General features: G+C 36.1%; 1 protein-coding gene across 1 annotated transcript in view; it reads left to right on the top strand.

The window, feature by feature from the left end:
* Nucleotides 1-267: 267 nt before the first annotated feature.
* The window catches only part of LOC131428860 (uncharacterized protein K02A2.6-like), a 58,219-nt gene continuing 37,919 nt past the window's right edge, over nucleotides 268-20,567 (top strand). The window contains exon 1 of the mRNA XM_058592919.1: nucleotides 268-365. Within this exon, the coding sequence (XP_058448902.1) occupies nucleotides 268-365 (98 nt within the window). The remainder of the gene's footprint in view (nucleotides 366-20,567) is intronic.

The raw sequence follows: 20,567 nt of genomic DNA, 5'->3' as shown, positions 1-20,567 counted from the left end.
TTTTTGGAGTTCCAGAACCAACAAAAGGACAAATCCCTCTTTGTTTATACGTACCAAAGTACGGTATCGATAAAACTACCACCAAAATATCAGTTGAACTGATTTCACTCATACGCGAAATGATTGGTCCAATAGCGTCATTCAGACTTGTTGGGAAAGTTAACAGTTTACCCCGAACGCGCTCCGGTGATTAATTTAATTATATGGTACGTTTTGGTAGTGGATAAAATATTTTATTATTATGTAGGAAAGACCTTACGTAGAGCAATGGCGGATTTGGCTGCGAACAAGGCAGTGATTTTACCAGGAACTATAGAAGATGCAAGTGTTTTTGAGGACATCAAGCGGGCACTGCAAGAGCTAGGGTATGGAATGAGTTCACCAATGCCTGTTTTAGGAAATACTCGAAAGAATTATTGCAAATCGGCAAGTAGATAAAGAAGTATTCAGCAATCAGTCTCTTCAATTCACTCCACAAGTTCTAATATACCTATTCATTGTTAGTTCTAAACGATTTACCTTAATTCAGCTTGGTCAAGGTTTCTGAAATGAATGAATAAATGCGTTTAAGTAAGAAATAAAATAACAAATTACATACATATATATATATATATATATATATATATATATATATATATATATATATATATATATATATATATATATATATATATATATATATATATATATATATATATATATATATATATATATATATATATATATATCTATATACATATATAAATTAATAACCCACTTGCGGAATTCGGATTTTTTAAAAATAATAACTAAACTGAACCCTACGGAGGTATGAACTAGACTGATTTATTTATTCTATATCGATTGCACAATCCCACTTTCCCTAAAACTGCTGATCCTGCATTTGACGCAGATGGTCTGCTGGTCACGTTGTCCGCCCTGATAGTCGGTGGTTCCAAGTTGCTATGAGCCGAAAGTACTGACCTAGAATTAGGCTGGTTCAATGTCGTGGCATATAGTATAGCAGGTGTTGGTGTGGTAGACTCGATCGACGACCCTTTGGTAACAATTGTTGGCGTCGCAGATTTGTCGTTAATTGCTCCATCCTCAAGAATTTCACGTCCCGTGAAAAGGCTTTGTTTTTTTTCCTCATACAAGAAAGTGTTATCGTAAATATCGACATTGTGGCTAATATGATAATGATTATAATGGTGCAGGCACGTAATTGAAGTAAAGTAATTTCCACTTTGGGATTTTTAACTTTTATTTCCGGAATCAGGAACAGAAATGAGTTTTTTGGTTATCAACAAGATGTGCTAATTAGAAGATTTGACCAACCAGTTTAAAATAACCCGCTTCTTTTTGCAATCTAATTTATTTTCAAGGCTCAAAAGTCGGGTTTCACCGTGATTACAATCAATGTAAAAATTAAAGGAAATGGTACTGGATGATCAGAAAATGCCATGAAGATTAGTACTGAGCAAACATATAGTTTTAGCACGATTCTGCGAATGAAAAAGATGTCCTGCCGCTGGATGTTGCACTTGCATACTCAGGATAAAAAAGATGAACGCGAGCACACTTCAGAAGCATGTTCGCCTATGCTGATGATGATAATGTCGGTTGGTTGGTGACTTACTTCATTATTATACACCAGAGAACAGGACATTACCGATTTCGGTAATATAAGTATAAGTGTGAATTATTGGAGCGATTGAAAATCGGTGTGAGCTATGAGAAATTTATGTGAGTTCCGTTTTGGAGTTTTTGAATGCTACTAAGAAAATTTTTCTTTTGTTACATCATCACTCCCAATTAGGAATTTGAATTTTATACTCATCACCCTGTAAAATTTCAAATATATTTATGCGTATATTCCCCTGAAAATCTCAAATATATTCAAAAATTTAAACTCGAAAAAAAGTCCACGAACTCCAAATTTTCCTCAAAAATGAAGCACGGAATTGTTATAGCGAACAAAAAAAAAAGATCGCGGCAATTTAAAAAATCGGTAAATTTTTACCAACGTCTACTAAAAACGTGATTTTCAAAAGTCTACAAAAAAGTCTGCAACTGAAACATGTCTACAGCTTATTTTATAAATCTACTGATTTACAAACAAATCTGCAGGCATCTCTGATCCAGACACGGAAGTTGACTCGATGAAATTAAATAGGATCGCGTGGGATTATAAGGCACTTCATTTCAATATAAATTTGTTAAAATCGGCTCGACCATCTGTTCGACAAATAACCAACAAATTTTTCAAAACTAGAAGAGTTTCGAAATATTTGTTCTTTCTTACATCGTGGCTTATAAGAACACACCATTGAAATTGAAGGTTTTAATACTCATCACTCAGCTTTCCCGGAACTAGAAGTCGAATCTGGGACTAGGACTAGAAGAAATGTAAAAATCGATCCCTTCCCTTTGACACATAGAAATTTTTGCTTAAATCTCTCATTGTCCAATCCGAAATATGTGAGTACGTATTTACTTAAAATGCTACATACTTGCACTCACTACAAAAAACAAAAAATACTAAAGGCATAAGAATCATCACTTAGACGCATTATTTCTCATCTGTGGACCCCTCCCGAAACGAAATCCTGGGTACGGGCCTGTAATGGTGGATGAATTGTATTTAAATTCAGCAGCTTTTAGCTCCCTGTTTTTTATGTGTAGTGTCTGTAGTTCTGAATTGTTAACAAAGGGTTCCAGAGATGCTTCATCAATTTGTAGTCGATTTAACGGTGATATGATAGCTGGTTTGACTTTGACTTCGTAGTTCTCGAATAGTTTATTTTGGATCCAGACGGGACAGTTGGAAAAAGTAATTAGGGCAATTCCATGGATGTCCTTTTCATCAATTCCGCATGTGCTACTCAACATGACGGATCCATGTATTACTATTGCTAGTATTGTTCCAGGGGTTAACAGTTTGAATTCTGTCATTTGTGTGGTTTCCTTGAAAGGGCATTTGCCTCTGCTTTCTCGCACAAGTGGTGCAATGCATTCGTTTTCGCTGATGTCTTGCACCTGCTTTGGTTTACATATGGTCGTGTGTATGGATTCTGAGCATTTTGATAATATTGCTAACGTTTGGTTGCGATGTACCAGCAGTGTTGTGTACTCTACGGCTAACATTTTGTTTCCTATGGGTATCGGTATGAGTTTTATCTTCTGATAGTGTTCTGGCTAAATTAGTGGTTGTAGTTGAAAAAAGTCTGCAGACCTCGTCAAGGCTATTGAATTCTAGTCCCTCTCTTCTAAGATCTTTACCTATGGAAACGATTTCATTGTGACTCAATATTTGGCGATTCATAACATTCAATTGTGCTAGTGCTAATGTGTTTTCGATCAGTTTTAATATCTGGTAAACTGAATCTATTTGAAACAAGGTTACTATCCTAATGGTTTCTTCAGCTAGATGGTTTTCTTCAGAAATTTTGATTGAATCATTTTTTTGGGTTTCAATTTCGTTCAAGAATATCTGTAACCTGTTTTCGATTTTTTAAATTAATTTCATTTGATTAATGAATGTTGTGAAAATTTTCATTAATGACTTTTAAATCGTTTGCATCGAGATTACCAGTTATAAATTTTAACTGTGGTTCCAAGTATTGTGGTTCCAAGTATTTCTAAAGCTCTTCTAGCTCTTACTTTAGGGTACAATGTTTCTAACAGGGATTTTGTTGATGTGATTTTGATTCTAATGAGTCTTGAGAGATTATTGTCGTTAGTTTCTTCTGTCGTGCTTTCTAGAATTTTTAAAGAGGTTTCGAGTTCTGCTAGGTCTATTATGTGAAGAAATCTTTTGTGTCCGTTGCTTATTCTAGCCTGTCCGTTCTTTAGTATTAGTGCCCCTGGATTATTACTTATGTCATGGACTTGGATTGTTTGTGAAGAGGTACTGATAATTAGATACGTGATTATTACCCAGTTAAAAGTTCGCCTTTTCCACACTTTCCTGAACCGATAGACAATAAAATGATCGAATCCTTTTGAGGTTTTCTTTATGAATTAATTTTCCCGTGTTATCCATCTTTTAACCCGAAGAATTCCTCACGCGGTTTGATTCCTATAGCAGAGTGGATAGTGTTGTTATATAAAGTGCAGGCTATTCTGAAAATGTCTTTCCTTCCCAGGTCGTCGTGTTTATTTTTAATGCATCGGAATATTTCGGCTATGGTCGAATGAAACCTTTCGACTATTCCTCAAACTATGATTAGGGGGAAAAAATATATCGCAATGTTTAGACTTAACAAGTTGCGAATTTCTATAGACTTTAGTGCAGGGTCATTGTCACAAACCATACTATTAGGAGTACCGCGCAAAGAAAATAACTTCGTTAAGCCCTTTTTATGTCAACTATAGTTCTAGATTTTATGGAGATAATAGAAGCAAATCTTGAAAACTTATCAACCTCAGAAATGAGGATCGTTGGTTGAGAGATGAAAAGGTCTACATGGATTATTTCCCAAGGTTTATTTGATTCTGGAGTATTGGTCAGGTGAATCTGGTATGGGTGCCTTTCATATTTTTCCTTGTTGCAGATAATGCATAGTTTTACAAATTGTTGGATTTTACGTTTGTTTTCCCAGACTCCGTGATGAGCGAATTTGTGCGTTTGTTCTATTTCTAAATTTTGCTCCTCTGGAGTCCTTAGATCGTCTAGGATTTTCTGTGTAATATAAATTTTGAATGGTTTACCTCGGCTGAAATAATTATGATAAACCGTTTGTATTGTCCCGATCAGTCTCTCGGGGCACATAATGCAGTTAGTTCGTTTGGGGTCTATACAGTCCTTAAAAAGTCTTATAAGGTATGGGACTCCGTACGATATTTTGGTAATGGTTCGTCTATGGATTCTTGGGAAGATTTCTTCGTATGCTTCTGAGTCTTCTGGGCCAAATTCAAGACTATTTGATTTGAGTAGAGATTCAACGGGATATCCTTGCATGGTATGAATTCCTTGTCATCCGTGTCGGCGGAGTGTACGGTTGCGTCATCGGAGAAGTTTTCTACTTCATTCACGTTTAATTCGTGATGCACTCTTGACAGCTCGTCTGCAACTACATTTTGACATTCAAAATGGAATTGTTTCAGGTATAGTCGCCAGTGATGAAGCCTACTGTTGCTATCTTTCAAATTCATACTATACGTGAGTGGTTTGTGGTCCGTGTATAAGATAAATCTACGTCCATATAGATAAGGGCGAAAATATTTACATCCCCAGACAATGGCTAGAAATTCTTTCTCGATTGCTGAATAATTCTCTTCGGATTTATTCAGCGTTCTTGAGGTAAAAGCAATTGGTCGGTCACTATCAACTGCACCTTGTGATAGCACTGCACCTACTGCATAGTTTGATGCATCAGTGATGAAAATAAATGTTTTATCGAATTCGGGATATTTGAGTATGTTACTACTCGTGAGGATAGCTTTTAGTTTTTCAAACGCTTTTTCGAACTCATCCGAGTGTTTGACGGCTTCGCCTTCTCGTAATGCATTGGTTAAGGGTTTTGCGAGTCATGCGAAATCTTTGATGAATTTCCTATAGTAACCTATAACGCCGAGAAATCCTTTAAGCTGTTTTTCCATTATTCGAAAGTGGCCAGTGTATTATGATGTGAATCTTGTCGGGATTGGGTTTTACCCCATCGGTAGTAACTAGGTGGCCCAGGAACGCAACTTCTTGGTGAAGAAATTCGCTCTTTTCTAATTGTATTTTCATGTTAAATTTTGAAAACGTTTCGAAAATTAGGCGAAGGTTGTCTAAATATTCCTTCAAGCTAGTGGAAAACACTATAATGTCATCCATGTACACGAGGCAACGGATTCCAATATGTTTTCTAAGAATGTTGTCCATTACCCGTTGGAAGGTAGATGGCGCATTCCTCAAGCCAAAAGACATTCTTAAGTATTCATAATGACCATTTTCTACTGTAAAGGCGGTTTTTTGTATATCTTTCTCGTCGACTTCTATCTGGTGAAAACCAGAGGCAAGATCTAGCGTCGAAAAATACATGCAGCGTCCTAATTTGTCTAAAATATCCGTGATGTTTGGAATGGGATACCTGTCTTCGGTCGTTTCATTGTTCAACTTGCGATAATCTATGACTAAGCGCCATTTCTGAGTACCAGAGGCATCTAATTTCTTTGGTACGACCCACACTGGGGAGGACCAAGGACTGTTTGATGGCCTTATAATTTGTTGTTTCAACATGTTATCTATCTGCTTCTGTACTTCTTCTCGATGACAGAAGGGGTAGCGATACGATTTACAGTGAACTGGAAGAAAGGCTTGTCCTTCCAAGTGAAACACGTCACAGTGATCCGCAATCACTTTTAAAAGTTCAGTTTTTTCCTCTAGATTGAGATGATCGGTACGAAATTCTTCAACTGGTTTTTCGGTCTGTTTTTTTTGGAAATGATGGGTTTCCTGTTTCGAAATTATTTAACTGGATTTTGATTGGGTATGTGACTGAAAATTTAGTTGGTGTATCTGTAAGGTTTGAGATTCGGAAGAATGCTCTATTATATGAGGCATAGTATAGCCCAGAGTTAATAACTAGGTCTTGGTTTATTTGAATATCATTTTCCACAAGAAAATCGCCTTCTGTGGTGTTGATTGGCAGATTAATTATCTTGCTCTCGTGCGCGTTAAGGTTTATGCAAGAGGTATCAGGATATTTCCTTGCATTTGTATAATTCCAGCTGGAAGGCGTAGTTCATTCGAGGTGATAATTTCTGCTTTCAGATCTCTCAGAGACTGATATCCTATCAGTCCATCGAAAAATGGGTGGAATTTGAACAAGAAAAATGTTAGTAGTTTGGTATTGGGTATGTTCGAAAAAGGGTTGAAAACTACGAATTTATCTACTACGTGTGTGAATGTTTCGAGTCTAATTAATTTTTATTTGCTCCGGTATCGATAAGGAAATTTAAAAAATTTCCTGTTGATGTCCGAAGTTTTACATATGGAATAAAGTTGCTTAGGTCGGGTGTAAAGTTTTTCCTGTTAAACGAAAATTTAACTCGTCAGAAACAGGTTCATCAGTGTTCTTATCCAACTGTTGTTAAGGTTCAGTATAGTTCTGCATATCCGGTTAGATAGCTTGTTGCTGGTTGTCTGGTATGTTATAATGATCGAAGTGATATAGTCATACGGTTGATCTTGATTAATTAAATTTTGTTCTTCGTCTACTTGTAACTGGTAGTTTGGTCCAAGAGTTGCTCTTGGTGAGTGTGTACGATTTATGTAATTTACTTGATGACTTTGAATGGAAGGTCGACTTTCATGGGGACAGGTTTTGAAGATTGTTGGTTGAATTGAGATGGCCGGAATTGTCTTGAAAATCTCCCGTAAAACTCTTCTACTGTTGAGGCCTGTTCCAAACGAAACAAGTCTCTGGTTAGACATACCTCGTCTCGCCTGTCACTGTAGTGGGTAATGAGATTGTTTTTTATTTCTTCCCTCTCGAGATTTGTGCCATAGAGTTCTAGCACATTATCGACGTCTCCGTGGATCTTTGCGCGAATTGCTATAAACAGCGGTGCCTCTCGCGTTTCCGAGTATCGGCATCACATTATCTATACTTTTAATAAAACTATGCAATTTGATTGGATTGCCATCAACGGATGGCAAATCCTTAATGATTTGTGGAGTCTGCAGCTGGGCTGCCTGCACCGCCTCCGCAGCACCTATGGCTTCCAAATACATTCGCTCAATTTGTTCTTCTTTGTCCAGCAATAAATTTTGCAGGTCTAATATTTAAGCTTGTAGATGCTCCATTTTTTCACTATCACTTCCTGTATGTTTATTTGTGTTGTTTAAATTGAGTTTATTTAGATATTGTTGTCTTTTCTTTTTATGTTAGTTTAAACCCTTTTGTGATATTTAGAGTTACTCTATGAACTAGTAAGCATTATGTTTTTTGTATAGAGACAAGGGTTTTATTTTTTTCTAGAAAGCTCTTGTCCGTCTTTAGATGTAAAATTACTTACAATTGTCGATGTTCTCTCGAGCTTGTTGTAACGAATGGTCTTTGCTGTCTTCGGCTGCAGGTGGTCTTCTAATCCGCGACATACTTTAACGAACGACTAAGTTCCGGAACCGATTCCTACTTCGCGAACACTTTGAGCAACTATCCTGTACGACTGCGCCAATTAATAACCCACTTGGGGAATTCGGATTTTTAAAAAATAATAACAACGGAGGTATGAACTGGACTGATTTATTTATTTTATATCGATTGCACAAACCCACTTTCCCTAAAACTGCTGATCCTGCATTTGACGCAGATGGTCTGCTGGTCACGTTGTCCGCCCTGATAGTCGGTGGTTCCCAGTTTCTATAGTCGGTGGTTCCAAGTTTCTATGAGCCGAAAGTGCTGACCTAGAATTAGGCTGGTTCCATGTCGTGGCATATCGTATAATCGTATAGCACGTGTTGGTGTGGTAGACTCTCGATCGACAACCCTTTGGTCACAATTATTGGCGTCGTAGATTTTTCGTTAATTTATATTATATATATATATATATATATATATATATATATATATATATATATATATATATATATATATATATATATATATATATATATATATATATATATATATATATATATATATATATATATATATATGGGGCATTCCACGCAAAATCAGCCACCCAAATGCTTTTTTTTATCTAACTATTTTTTCGGTAAAGAACTCAAAAATATTCAACACGTATTTTTTTATTTCAGTATGGTACGTAGAATTTTCGAGATTTTGCGTTTTCAAAAAAGACCCTTTTTTCAGCAGCCTATACTGTAAAATCTAATAAAGATACACAAATTTGTCTAAAACATTAAATGTGCGTCTTTTCCTTAGCTTTTAAATAAACGATTCCATAAAACAACCTTTATGGTTAATATAATGAAAAAAATTAAAAAATTTTAAACGAATAAAAAAATTTCAAACTTGGGCATAATGTTTATCTTTTTTTACTGTTGAAAAAGAAGCCTTAGGGGTTTACTCAATCTTGGCAAAGTTTCAGAGTAGAAAGATCAATACTTTCGGAGCAGTGAATACTACAACAGGAATCAAACGGCTCCATCAAGCCTGTATCTGCCTTGTCTGACCTATGTGAAGGGTATCTGAAAAGACAACAAGTATCGGCATTGTTGGGCTTCATAGACGCCAAGGCGGCAATCAATAGACCAATACACTATTATTTTCTTTTGTGCAACTGGATTCCTTTAAAGTTTATTGAGAAAGCTATTTTAATCAGGTGAATTAAACAAGTACATAGAGAACCACTACACTTTTCGCCAAGTGTGTGTGTTTTTTTGTGTCTGTTTGGAAATTTTGGTAAAGAAAATGTGGGTCTATAGCAAGGACTCGTGAGAAATTTTAGGGTGTCCTCCGAGGGGGACGACAGATCCGGATAATGCCAAGAAAAACTTGAAAAGTCAATGGAAACTAATCATATTGCATTTATCCTCATTATAACATCTAACCATTCTAAAGCGTATCCAACCGTTGATAAGAAAATCGAAGCACATGCGATCTCTCCTAAAGTATTCTTTTATTTCATGACATTTAACGAGTTGTCAACACAACGCAATCAATCAAGAAAATAAATTGCTGGATAAGAAAATACGTTTTGTGGTGCATTAAATAATAAAAAATTTCATGAATTTGATTATATGGCTTGTTATAAACTATAAACATGAACGCGGGACAGTGTTTGAGATTTTTAAATAGGATTTTGAAATGCGGTAGTTACAGTTCGATAAAAAAAAACAAACTATGTACAAACACAACTACTCGAAAATAAATTGTTATTGATTTCGTATTAGTGAAATCGCTAAATTTTGCGAGAATTTTAGACGTATTGAACATCATCTCTACCGCAGGTTAATATAAATCGAGACGCCAGGACTAAAGCTCTTGCACGAAATAAGTCTTTACGCATAGCTGTAGAGTACCACATCAGCAATGTTTCGCAACTAATTTCTGCAATAAATATTGAAACGTAAAAGTAGTAGTTTTACACAATAAAAATATTTGTATTGAATACAATTACAATTACTATTGAGAGAATACGGAACTGTTTGAAGGTGACGCCAGGTCTTTATTAAAGGATTCCCTAAGGGCCCGAGGTAGACCACCTGAAGTTCCGGTCCGAGATGTGTTGGCTAGTCGGGATATCTCTTATATGCTTCTTATATATCAGTACCTCAAACACATTAATATCCAAGTGTAATCTGTCATACCTCGTTCAGAAAGTATAATCTCCACCTACAGGTTCGACACTAACATTCGCCCGATTCTCTCGATCGCCGTCCCTGTCCACAATCTTCATTGGAATCTTTTTTTGTCACTAACTTTTCGTTCCCCCTTTCCCCGTCTCTTCACCATCTCGATGGCAACTAATTAGATGTCTCTAGTTTTCAGACATTTTGTGGAAACCGAGGTAAATAGGGGGTATATTTACCTCGGTTTCCACAATATTTACTTTTTGCCTTTACCTTTATAGAAAGCTTATGCAATCACTGTGAAAACCCACTTTTGAACCGTTTTACTCAGTTCGTCGAGTACGCAAAATGTCTCCGTGTGTGTGTGTGTGTGTGTGTGTGTGTGTATGTGTGCGTGTGTGTGTGTGTGTGCGTATGTGTGTATGTGTGTATGTAACGTTTTTGCACTAACTTTTCTCGGAGATGGCTGAACCGATTTTCACAAATCAAGATTCAAATGAAAGGTCTTGTGGTCCCATACAAAATTCCTGAATATTATTTGAATCCGACTTCCGGTTCCGGAATTATGGGGTAAAATGGATTTTCACAAACTTGGATTCAAATGAAAGGTCTTGTAGTCCCATACAAAATTCCTGAATATTGTTTGATTCCGACTTCCGGTGTAAAATGCGCAAAAAAATGAAAATATATTTTCTTGTTTTTCTCATAGATGGCGCGACCGATTTTCACAAACTTAGGTTCAAATGAAAGGTCCTGTGGTCCCATACGTAATTCCTGAATTTCATCAGGATCCGACTTCCGAATCCGGAAATATAGGGTAAAGTGTTTTAAAAAGTTTATACCATCACTGAAAATAGCGAAAAACCATAAAAAGTTTTCTAAATCGACCTCAAATCTTTTCCAATTGATAGTTTTTATCAGTAGACGGTCAAACAAATCTATTTCGGTTATTCTTTTAAGAATCGAAGAAAAATAATTTTGAAGAACACCACAGTATTATATATGATAGTATGATTGATATGAGAAAGGCATCATTACACCACTAGGTGGATTAAAACAGGTTTTTTTTTCATTCTCTTCGTAACATCACCATCACCGCCTACGGTCCTACGCTCCAGTCGATGACCAGCATGCGGGCCACCCGCCGGGTCTCGTAGCCTCGGGGTGTTTCCCGCGAATCCACACGAACCGAAAGGAAGCGGCCATAGATAGTGCCATCTGGAAGTCATTCAATATTCAATTCACCTGCCGAACGCCAGTTGAAAGCTGGATTTTCGAAAATTCGAGACGACATAATCTAATGATACTATTCTAGTTTTAAGTTAGGCGTTAATTAAGATTAGAAAATACCCTTGGCATCTTAGAGCTTAAGCAGTGTGCCTAAAAATATATTATACTATTGAATAAAAAAAACTGTTTGAAGGTGGACATATTAATTTTAGCGAGCATATTTTTCACCGTATATTTATCCGGATGGTCCTCTTCGCGTTGTCTAAATCAACAGAACTTAAATTCGATTGTGCTAACTGTAACTGTTTGTTCAGAAGATCATCATGATGAAAAGAAATTTTAACAGATAATCTCGGAAGTATTTATCACTCTTTTATGTTATATTGTTCTCTACTTTCGACACAGAACTGTTTGAAATATGCATCCTCTATAACAAATCAATTAGGACCTTTTCCGGTCATCATTTTTCTAGTGACAATTCTGCAGCTTCTTAACACAAATATAGTTATCAACAACGTATCAATCACCAAGGTAATATTTTGAACCATCAAAACCATCAAAAAATACTATGATCAGTAAAGATGGAAAAGTAGCTACAAGAATATGCACAACCGAGTATGACCATTAATCCTTTTGGATCAGGAATGAAGTTTTTGAGTGTCGTCCCCCTCGGTGTCCTCGCAAATGGACAAACTGAGCGAAATCTAAAAGTATATAAGAAGGGAACACGATGATGTATTCAGAAACAAAACACGACCAATATCATTACAAGGCGTGTTAGGATAAACTCAAGCGCTGAAAGAGGCATTCGAGGAATATAGCAATCTAGAATAATTTAACAGATCGATACAGTATTATGAAGGAGAAATATAACTCCTCGACAAAGATATTGGACGGTTCAATCGTAAAAGACCCAAATCCAGCAACACACCGAGGAAGCATATCTGGGAAAATACGGACAAATACATGGGAGGCCATGTCTCACAAACTGAAACGGGAATTCAGCAGAAAAAGTTCGATATCCAACAGAATGTGAAGACACTTGAGCCAAATACAAATAATTTGTATTTGCTTGAGCAGCGGCAGACAGAGTCGTTTACATCATACGCCAACAGAGCGTTACACATTTATGTGTATCGTGGAGATAATCAAACTGAGATCTCGTATTCAGAAAAATTTTTGAAAAGCCACTTTATTTAAGGATTGAAAAACAAGAGTTTCAAGCAAGTGGCAAGAAGCCAAAAAAACACGTTCAGGGAACTCGTACAGTTTCTTCAGGAGAAACATGCAGACTGTGATCACCTGAAAGAGATAGAGCAGAGACTTGAAGCCTGTCGAGTCTCACGAAATAGAAATGGCAACCAGCCATACCAACAGGAAAATAGGAGTGGCCCAAGAAACCAAGAGGCGTATGTCGGACACGGGAATGGTAATAGGCAGGTGCGGAACTATAATCAAAATAATAACTATAACATCACGCATACGAGAACGAACCGCGGCGCGAGGCAAAATCATACATACCACCAGGGAGATAATTTCAGAATCCCACGAGGCGATGAAGGTCTAGTTCCCCACCATGAAACACAGTCAGGAGCTGAGCACACCGCGGCAATATAATGCGTTAAGCGGTGGGTCCAACCAGAGACATTATGGCGAATCGAACCAGGCGTGCCGACAGGAACCGTGTAACCGAGTAACTAGAAGAGAGTATGAGAGAGAAGATCAACAACGACCAAGTGCTCGAACGTATGGGCACCAACCACAAAATACCCATACGCAGAAGCTGGAACAATTGGAACAATTATTAAACAGCGGAGCGCTCATACCGGCAGGAGCATCAAAACAATCGAGATAATAACTATAACATTCACAACAACTATAGAAAAACTTCACAAGGGGCAGTTCGAGTGGACAGAGGACCGAACACCCCATGACATTATTCGAAAGCGAGACTTAAAAATGAATAAACGTGAAATTCAAAGATCTATTTCACAGTTGAGAAATCAAGTCGGGCAAATCACAGATATTATACAAGAAATGAGACAGCAAGAGGCGGCCAAGATGAATATTGGGTCAGTAAACCAAAAACGCATCCGAGAAGAAAGGAAGTCAGGAACCACAAGTCATGTAATGATTAGAAATTGATTTAATGCATATGAGATTAAATTAGGGTCTACAACTAACCCATATATTAGTAAGAATTTTTAATCGATACAGGGGTTAGTTCCAACTTAATCAGTAGAAAATGTGCGGATGAAATAGGCGCTGGTAAGATAATCGGACAAGAGTAAATACGGTATACGGGGTGGTCGGATAAGTCTAGGTACAACCAAGGAAGAATTTATAATGCAAGGCATGAATCTAAAAGTAAAATTCGACGTAGTCGAAGAAATGGGGTTCAATGGAATTCTCGGGATGGACTTCATAAATAGATACGTCACAAGTTTAAGTAATAAAACGAAACAATATACATGCAAGAAGAACCTATACAGTTCAGCACGAAAGTGAGACCTCGTCCAAGAGGATCATTATATTTAGTACAAGGTAAAGAACCCATGCGGGAGAGGACACACAGAGAAACGCCAATGGGCGCTAACAAACCAACAGACATACTAAATTTGGGAAAAACATTATGCGAACCAGAAAAGGAGCTGCCGGCAGCAAATCTATATCAGACAACAACTGGAAAATAAAAAAATCTCCAAGTAGATATAGGACAACCGAAAAACATATTAAAACTGATGTCAGTCAGTGTTGAACAGTCGTTCGCACCGCACGCGTATAGCTCTTGGCTCATGGAAATTTTTCGGCTACCTAGACTTTCATTGATTCAAGGCTTCAATATTTTTCATGGCAACCTGAACCACTAAGAGTCTTTTTTTCAAGGCTATACAAAGAATGATATTCTAATATAATCAGTTTTTTTTTCAAGACTGGGAAATTAATCAGCCTTTTTAAGGCTAGCTATTCAAATAACTAATCTTCGAACTAATCAGTCTCTATTAAGACTACCACAAAATCAGTCTTTATCAAGACTTTTTCCAAGCTAGGATTCTAATCGAAGACTAATTTAGCCTAGTTAATTTGATTTCAAATTTCATTCATTTCAAAAATGGCTGCATCCAACCGGAAAGGCAACAAGCCTAAGGCTAAAAATAATTCATACGGAATAAATCACAATCCATTATTCAACATTTTTCCTGATAGCATTCACGATCTTATAGAATCTGAATGTAAAAATAACAGACGGATTTCCCTTCCGTTGATTCTATGCCGTCTAACAATATTTACGAGATTCTTCCTCAATCCGATTGTAGCGACATAGAAGAAAATTCTTCAAAAATTCCCAAAATGGACGCTCATCGTTCTGGGCAGAAACCACAATCTATGCCACCAGTGACGGTGATGATTTCCGACTTCAAAGCATTCCGTACTGAGCTTTCTACTTTTCTCCCGGAAGTAAAAGTCTCATTTCAAATCGGACGAAGAGGAGAATGTCGAGTCTTGGTTGATGGATTGGAAGATTATGAACGTCTTATCCGATATTTGTCCTCCATAAATTTTATTTATATGATATAACATCAGACAGACCCTTCAAGGCTGTCTTGAAAGGCTTATCAAATGATCAAAGTAATGATGAAATTACAAATGAACTAAAAGAATTGCTTGGGTTTACCCCTTCCAAAGTAACCAATCGAAGTGACGTAAAAAATTTCAAAACTTTAGAGAAAGTACGTTTCATTTCCCACATTAAAATTCATTGGGGACATTATACACGGCATAATGGTATTGCAAACGCAATGTCGTTGTTGCCAAGGCTTTGGCCATGGAACCGAAAATTGTCATATGGATATACGGTGTTTGAATTGTAGTAAATCGCATTCGAAAGACGTTTGTCCAATGAATGAAACCACTGATAAATTTTCATGTTCAAATTGCGATGGAAATCATAAATCCAATTATTTGAAATGTCCTGTCAGGGAAAAAATTTTAAACGCTCGTTCGCTTAGACAACAAGTCAAATCAACGACCTTATATTTACAAAAAAAATACCTGAAAATCAAAAAACGCCTAATTCTTCTAAGGCACTTATTTCTTCGAATTTGAAACTTCCAATTCATCTTCTAACGAAAACAATTTATTGACAGGTAGATCGACCTAGTCATCATCTTCTTCTAATGTCAGTTACGCTAGTGTAACAAGTAGTGATCTACCACTTAATTTTTCTAATGTAAATAATCAAAACACAGGAACCCCTTGCAGTTCATCTTCTAACGAAAACAATTTATTAATAGGTAGATCAGCCAAATCATCTTCTTCTAATGGCAGTCTACCTACCAATATTCCTTCAATGCCATTCGCTTCTTTAAATGAAGTAGATTTAGGCGATATAACTGAAAATAAAATAATCTACCTACAAGATCAACTTTTGTCGTGAATACGACTTACTTTACTATGGGATGCCTTTTCAAAATTTACCCTCTGAGAGGGTGATAAATTTTTGATCGTGAATATCTCTTGTTGTATCTAATGAATCAACATAATGTTTGCTACATACCGTCGGAAATATGATCACAATTTTATGATAAAATATTCACTTGTGTGAGATAATCTCAGATAGTTCAAAATTAAACTTTTCTGATATGTTTGGTATAAACGAGTATCAAAGAGGATAATTCATAAGGCACGATTGCCTTTCTCGTATTTTTAAAGCTCATAGCTCGGTGATCTGTGAAAGGATTTATATAATCTAACTACCAATAGAATCGAAATTTTTCAACTTGAACGTGTATAGCAACAGCATTGAAGTATTTCAATAGTACACTATTGAAAAACCTGCCACCGTTGACCCATGTCAACACCAGCCAATCATAACGCGTTCTGGGGAATAGAACAAAATATCTGCTGCTGTACAACAAATCGTTCGAGAAAAATGTTCCGAACAGTGTTTAATATCGTAGTGAGTTCCACAATTTCGTCCTTCTGAACGGCAGGAATGAATCCCGTACAACAGCCGGATAGTTTCTTTCAATGAAATGCAAATCTGTAATGAAATATCGAAATTAAAATTCTATATGTTGCTACTTCTATAGCCGTTAGGACCGCCCATTAGTGAAAAAGCTACAACGAAATCAGGTAAAAACAAGACTCTCAACAAAAATTGGATTAGTTTGGATTCTATCGCCACTGCGAGCAGATCTATTTTGTGTCGTTTGCAAAGCTAGTTTCGCCTCCGACAAGAGCTATTACGTCACAGCTGCCAGTCATTTGTTTGCATTGGTGAAAAAGCAACGGTGGAGAGCATTACACGAAAACAGCCATTCTAATGGCCCTAAAAGTTTTCTAAGGAACTGTTAGGATTTGTTGTTCGCAAATCGAAGGGAAATATCTTCAGTTTAGTGCAAATCTAGAACAGTTTGGTTAGATTTGTGCAATTTTCGCTGTGTGAAATTCACAGTAATCGAGATCAAGTGAAGCCTTCTTTGTTTTTGTGAAAAATGTGAAAAAGGGGAATGCTTGCATAACTCGTACAATTAATCAACTAATTGATATTCGGAAGTGTTAAGGAACATGTCAGTTGTTTTCGTATTCACGACATCCAGTTATGCCTCTGACATTACCCACCCGCCTTTTTCAAATGATCATCCGAATGAATTCGACTTCATCACTTTTTGAAGCATTTCAAATCGGATGGCAATATGCAAATAGTATTATAATGAATTTAAAAATCAACAGTGATGTTAAATAAATTTTTGAATATTTTAAATTGGAATGCTCGATCTTTAAAATCGAGTGAAGATGAATTTCATAATTTTCTCAAAGTTCACAAAATTCATATTACCATTATGACAGAAATTTTTCTTAAACCAAATGTCAAATTGAAAAGTAATCCACATTATGTGGTTCATCGATTTGACAGGTTTACTGGAATGGGTGGTGGTGTTGCCATTTTTGTCCAACGGCAAATTAAACATCGAATTTTACCTTCTTCCAATACTAAAGTTTTTGAAAGCTTGGGAATCGAAGTTGAAACCATTCATGGAATTTATTTCATCGCTGGAGCATATTTGCCATTCCAATGCACCGGCGAACAATTAAATTTCTTCAAAGGCGATTTGCAAAAACTCACAAGATATCGACCGAAAGTTTTCGTAATAGGGGACTTAAATGCTAAGCATGTCCAGTGGAATTGTAGGCAAAATAACAGTAATGGTAAAATACTTCATAATCAACTCCCAGCTGGCTACTTCACAGTTTTCCATCCCAGTAATCCGACTTGTTTCTCTTTCGTGAAAAACCCCTCTACAATTGATCTGGTAACATGGTAACAGGAATTGAACAGATCAAAGTCACATTCGTAGTGAACCGATTACACATGCTGACTTTGACTCAGATCATCTTCCTGTAACATTCAGACTTCCAACGAAGCTATAATTAATCCAATTAGTTCTATATTCAACTATCATAGAGCTAATTGGTTCGATTATAGATCTCACATTGAAAATTATGTGGATCAGGCAACTATTTTAGAAAATTCTGCGGACATCGACACAGCAATTGATAATTTGAATCATTACATTATCGAAGCTAGAAATCTTTCAGTTCCCAAAGCTCAAGCTAAATTAAATTCTCCTATCAACGATGACAATCTTCAACTGCTCATTCGGTTGAAGAATGTTCGTCGACGACAATATCAACGTTCTCGTGATCCTGCTATGAAAAACATAGTTAAGGATTTACAAAAAGAAATAACACATAGATTTACTCTTTTGCGAAATGAAAATTTCGCTAAAGAAGTTGAACAAATTAAACCATATTCTAAACTTTTCTGGAAACTTTCTAAGGTTCTTAAAAAACCTCAGAAACCAATTCCTGCTCTCAAGGAAGGAAATCAAATACTTCTTACAAATGGCGAAAAAGCTCAAAAACATGCTTAGCAGTTCGAGAGTGTCCACAATTTTAAATTGAACGTTGTGAGTCCTATTGAAAATGAAGTCTCACTGAAATATGAGCATATTTCAACTCAAGTGTTATTACAAGATGACATTATTGAGATGAATTTTGATGAAATTAAGTCGATTATTAGGAAACTTAAAAACATGAAGGCTCCTGGTAATGATGGAATTTTTAATACTCTCATTAAAAATCTTCCCGATGTTGCCTTGAGACTCCTGGTTAAAATTTTCAACAAATGTTTTTCATTAGCTTACTTCCCAAAAAGATGGAAAAACGCTAAAGTAATTCCTATCCTCAAACCTGATAAAAACTCAGCAGAAACATCAAGTTATCGACAAAATAGCTTACTTTCTTCTATCAGTAAACTTTTAATAAAAATTATCTTGTTGAGAATGATGTCTTATACGTATAAATGAGAATTCAATTTTTAAACCAGAGTAGTTTGGATTTTGTCATGAACTTTTCATTCACTTGTCAGAGTAACGAACATGATAAAAGCAAATAAACCTTCTGGGTTATCCACTGGAGTTGCCAACAAAGAAGTTTAAGCACAGACTAACAGACATGACAGTATGAGTAAATTCTTATAAAAATAATTTTTCGTAATGCACTAGTTCCACCTATATTGTACTGCGCGAACTATTTACTATCGGTACACCCCTTGTATTACGTAAAAGTTTTTTTACTAGTTTCCCCTCGTTTGTCAACACCGATCAGCTGCTTGCAGGGATGCCTGATTTCATCAAAATTTTTGAAAATGAATCGTCACAATAAATTATTGGATTACGTTGATAATATATTTAACTTTTTCGCGATGTTGGAAGGTAACCATTTATTTGACTCAACGTTGTTCATCTAGACTATTTTTTAATGTGTTGGTAGTTTTCACCCGAAATTAAGTGGCGGCAGACCAGAAGCAAGTGAATATTGTAACAAAACGTGCTTAATCCACCTATCAGTGAGATGATACCTTTTTTTATCAATCCGCATGTGTTTTTTTATGAATATTCTTCGGTTTTCATGACATTATTTTAATGACCGTCGTTTTAAGCTGCAATTTGACATTTTAATCACTCATTACTCTATCTAAAAAGGTTACAATCGATTAAACTTTTCATGATATGTCGCAGTGAGTTCCACTTTAGAATTTACGGTAATTTAGGGTACTTCCAGAGCCGGTATTCTGACAAATTCACCTGATTAGTTTACATTTGTTTCAATATGTTTAAAAATCAGTATAGACATCTTTGAGAAATCGTAGTACGAGTTAAATTATTGGGTCCTTCCGAATCGAAAACTGAATACCACTAAAACTGAAATAAGTTTATTTGGTTGTCAACTATTCAAATCAGCAAATCTTAGATGATTCTTAGATATCATTTGAATCTTAGATCGGTTCAGCCATCTACGAGGAAAATAAGTTACACAATTTTAATTTCGTTTCACATATCATCCTGTAGTTCCGGAACCAGAAGTCGGATACAAACATAATTCAGGAACCTTGTTTAGGAGCATACGAATTTTCATATGAATCTGAGTTTGTAGAAAACGGTTGAGTCATCTTCGAAAATAAGGTACAAAATTAAGTGAAATTATTTGTCACATACGCATTTGCTGATCTCGACGAACTGATTCAAATGGTATATGGGTGTTTTGTTCTTCCAGCATTTATTGCTGTAAGCAGTTTAAATCAATATAATTATGAAATTGTTCAGAATTCGGAAGTACTGCCATCTTTCCAATATGTCATATTCGAACGATTATGTTGCCAAAAACGAACCGTGCTAAAATTGGTCCGAGGCAAAATGTCATGAAAAATAATGCTGTTCACAGTCTTTTTGGTACTTAGAAACTATTGTATGTAACAGTATAAAAAATCGTGTTTTACGTTGCTCCCAAGCCTTTCTTTGCCATACAGCGCTCAGAACTTCTACTGCTGGAATATGGGGGAAAAGTCGCTTACACAAAAAATTCGATATCTCCGTTAAAAATGGACGGATTTTAACAATCTATGGCTTGTTGGATAGCTATTATCGTGCGGAATCTAAGTCTGAAAACATATTCTGTTTTCAAGGTCAATTGTGACAGATACTGTCAAAAAACTGAAAATTTTGACATAAAACTTCGTATAACTCAAAAAGTAAACATC

This window comes from Malaya genurostris, chromosome 2, assembly GCF_030247185.1.
Source record: "Malaya genurostris strain Urasoe2022 chromosome 2, Malgen_1.1, whole genome shotgun sequence".
Lineage (NCBI taxonomy): Eukaryota > Metazoa > Arthropoda > Insecta > Diptera > Culicidae > Malaya > Malaya genurostris.
This window is presented reverse-complemented; position numbering and strand designations above follow the sequence as displayed.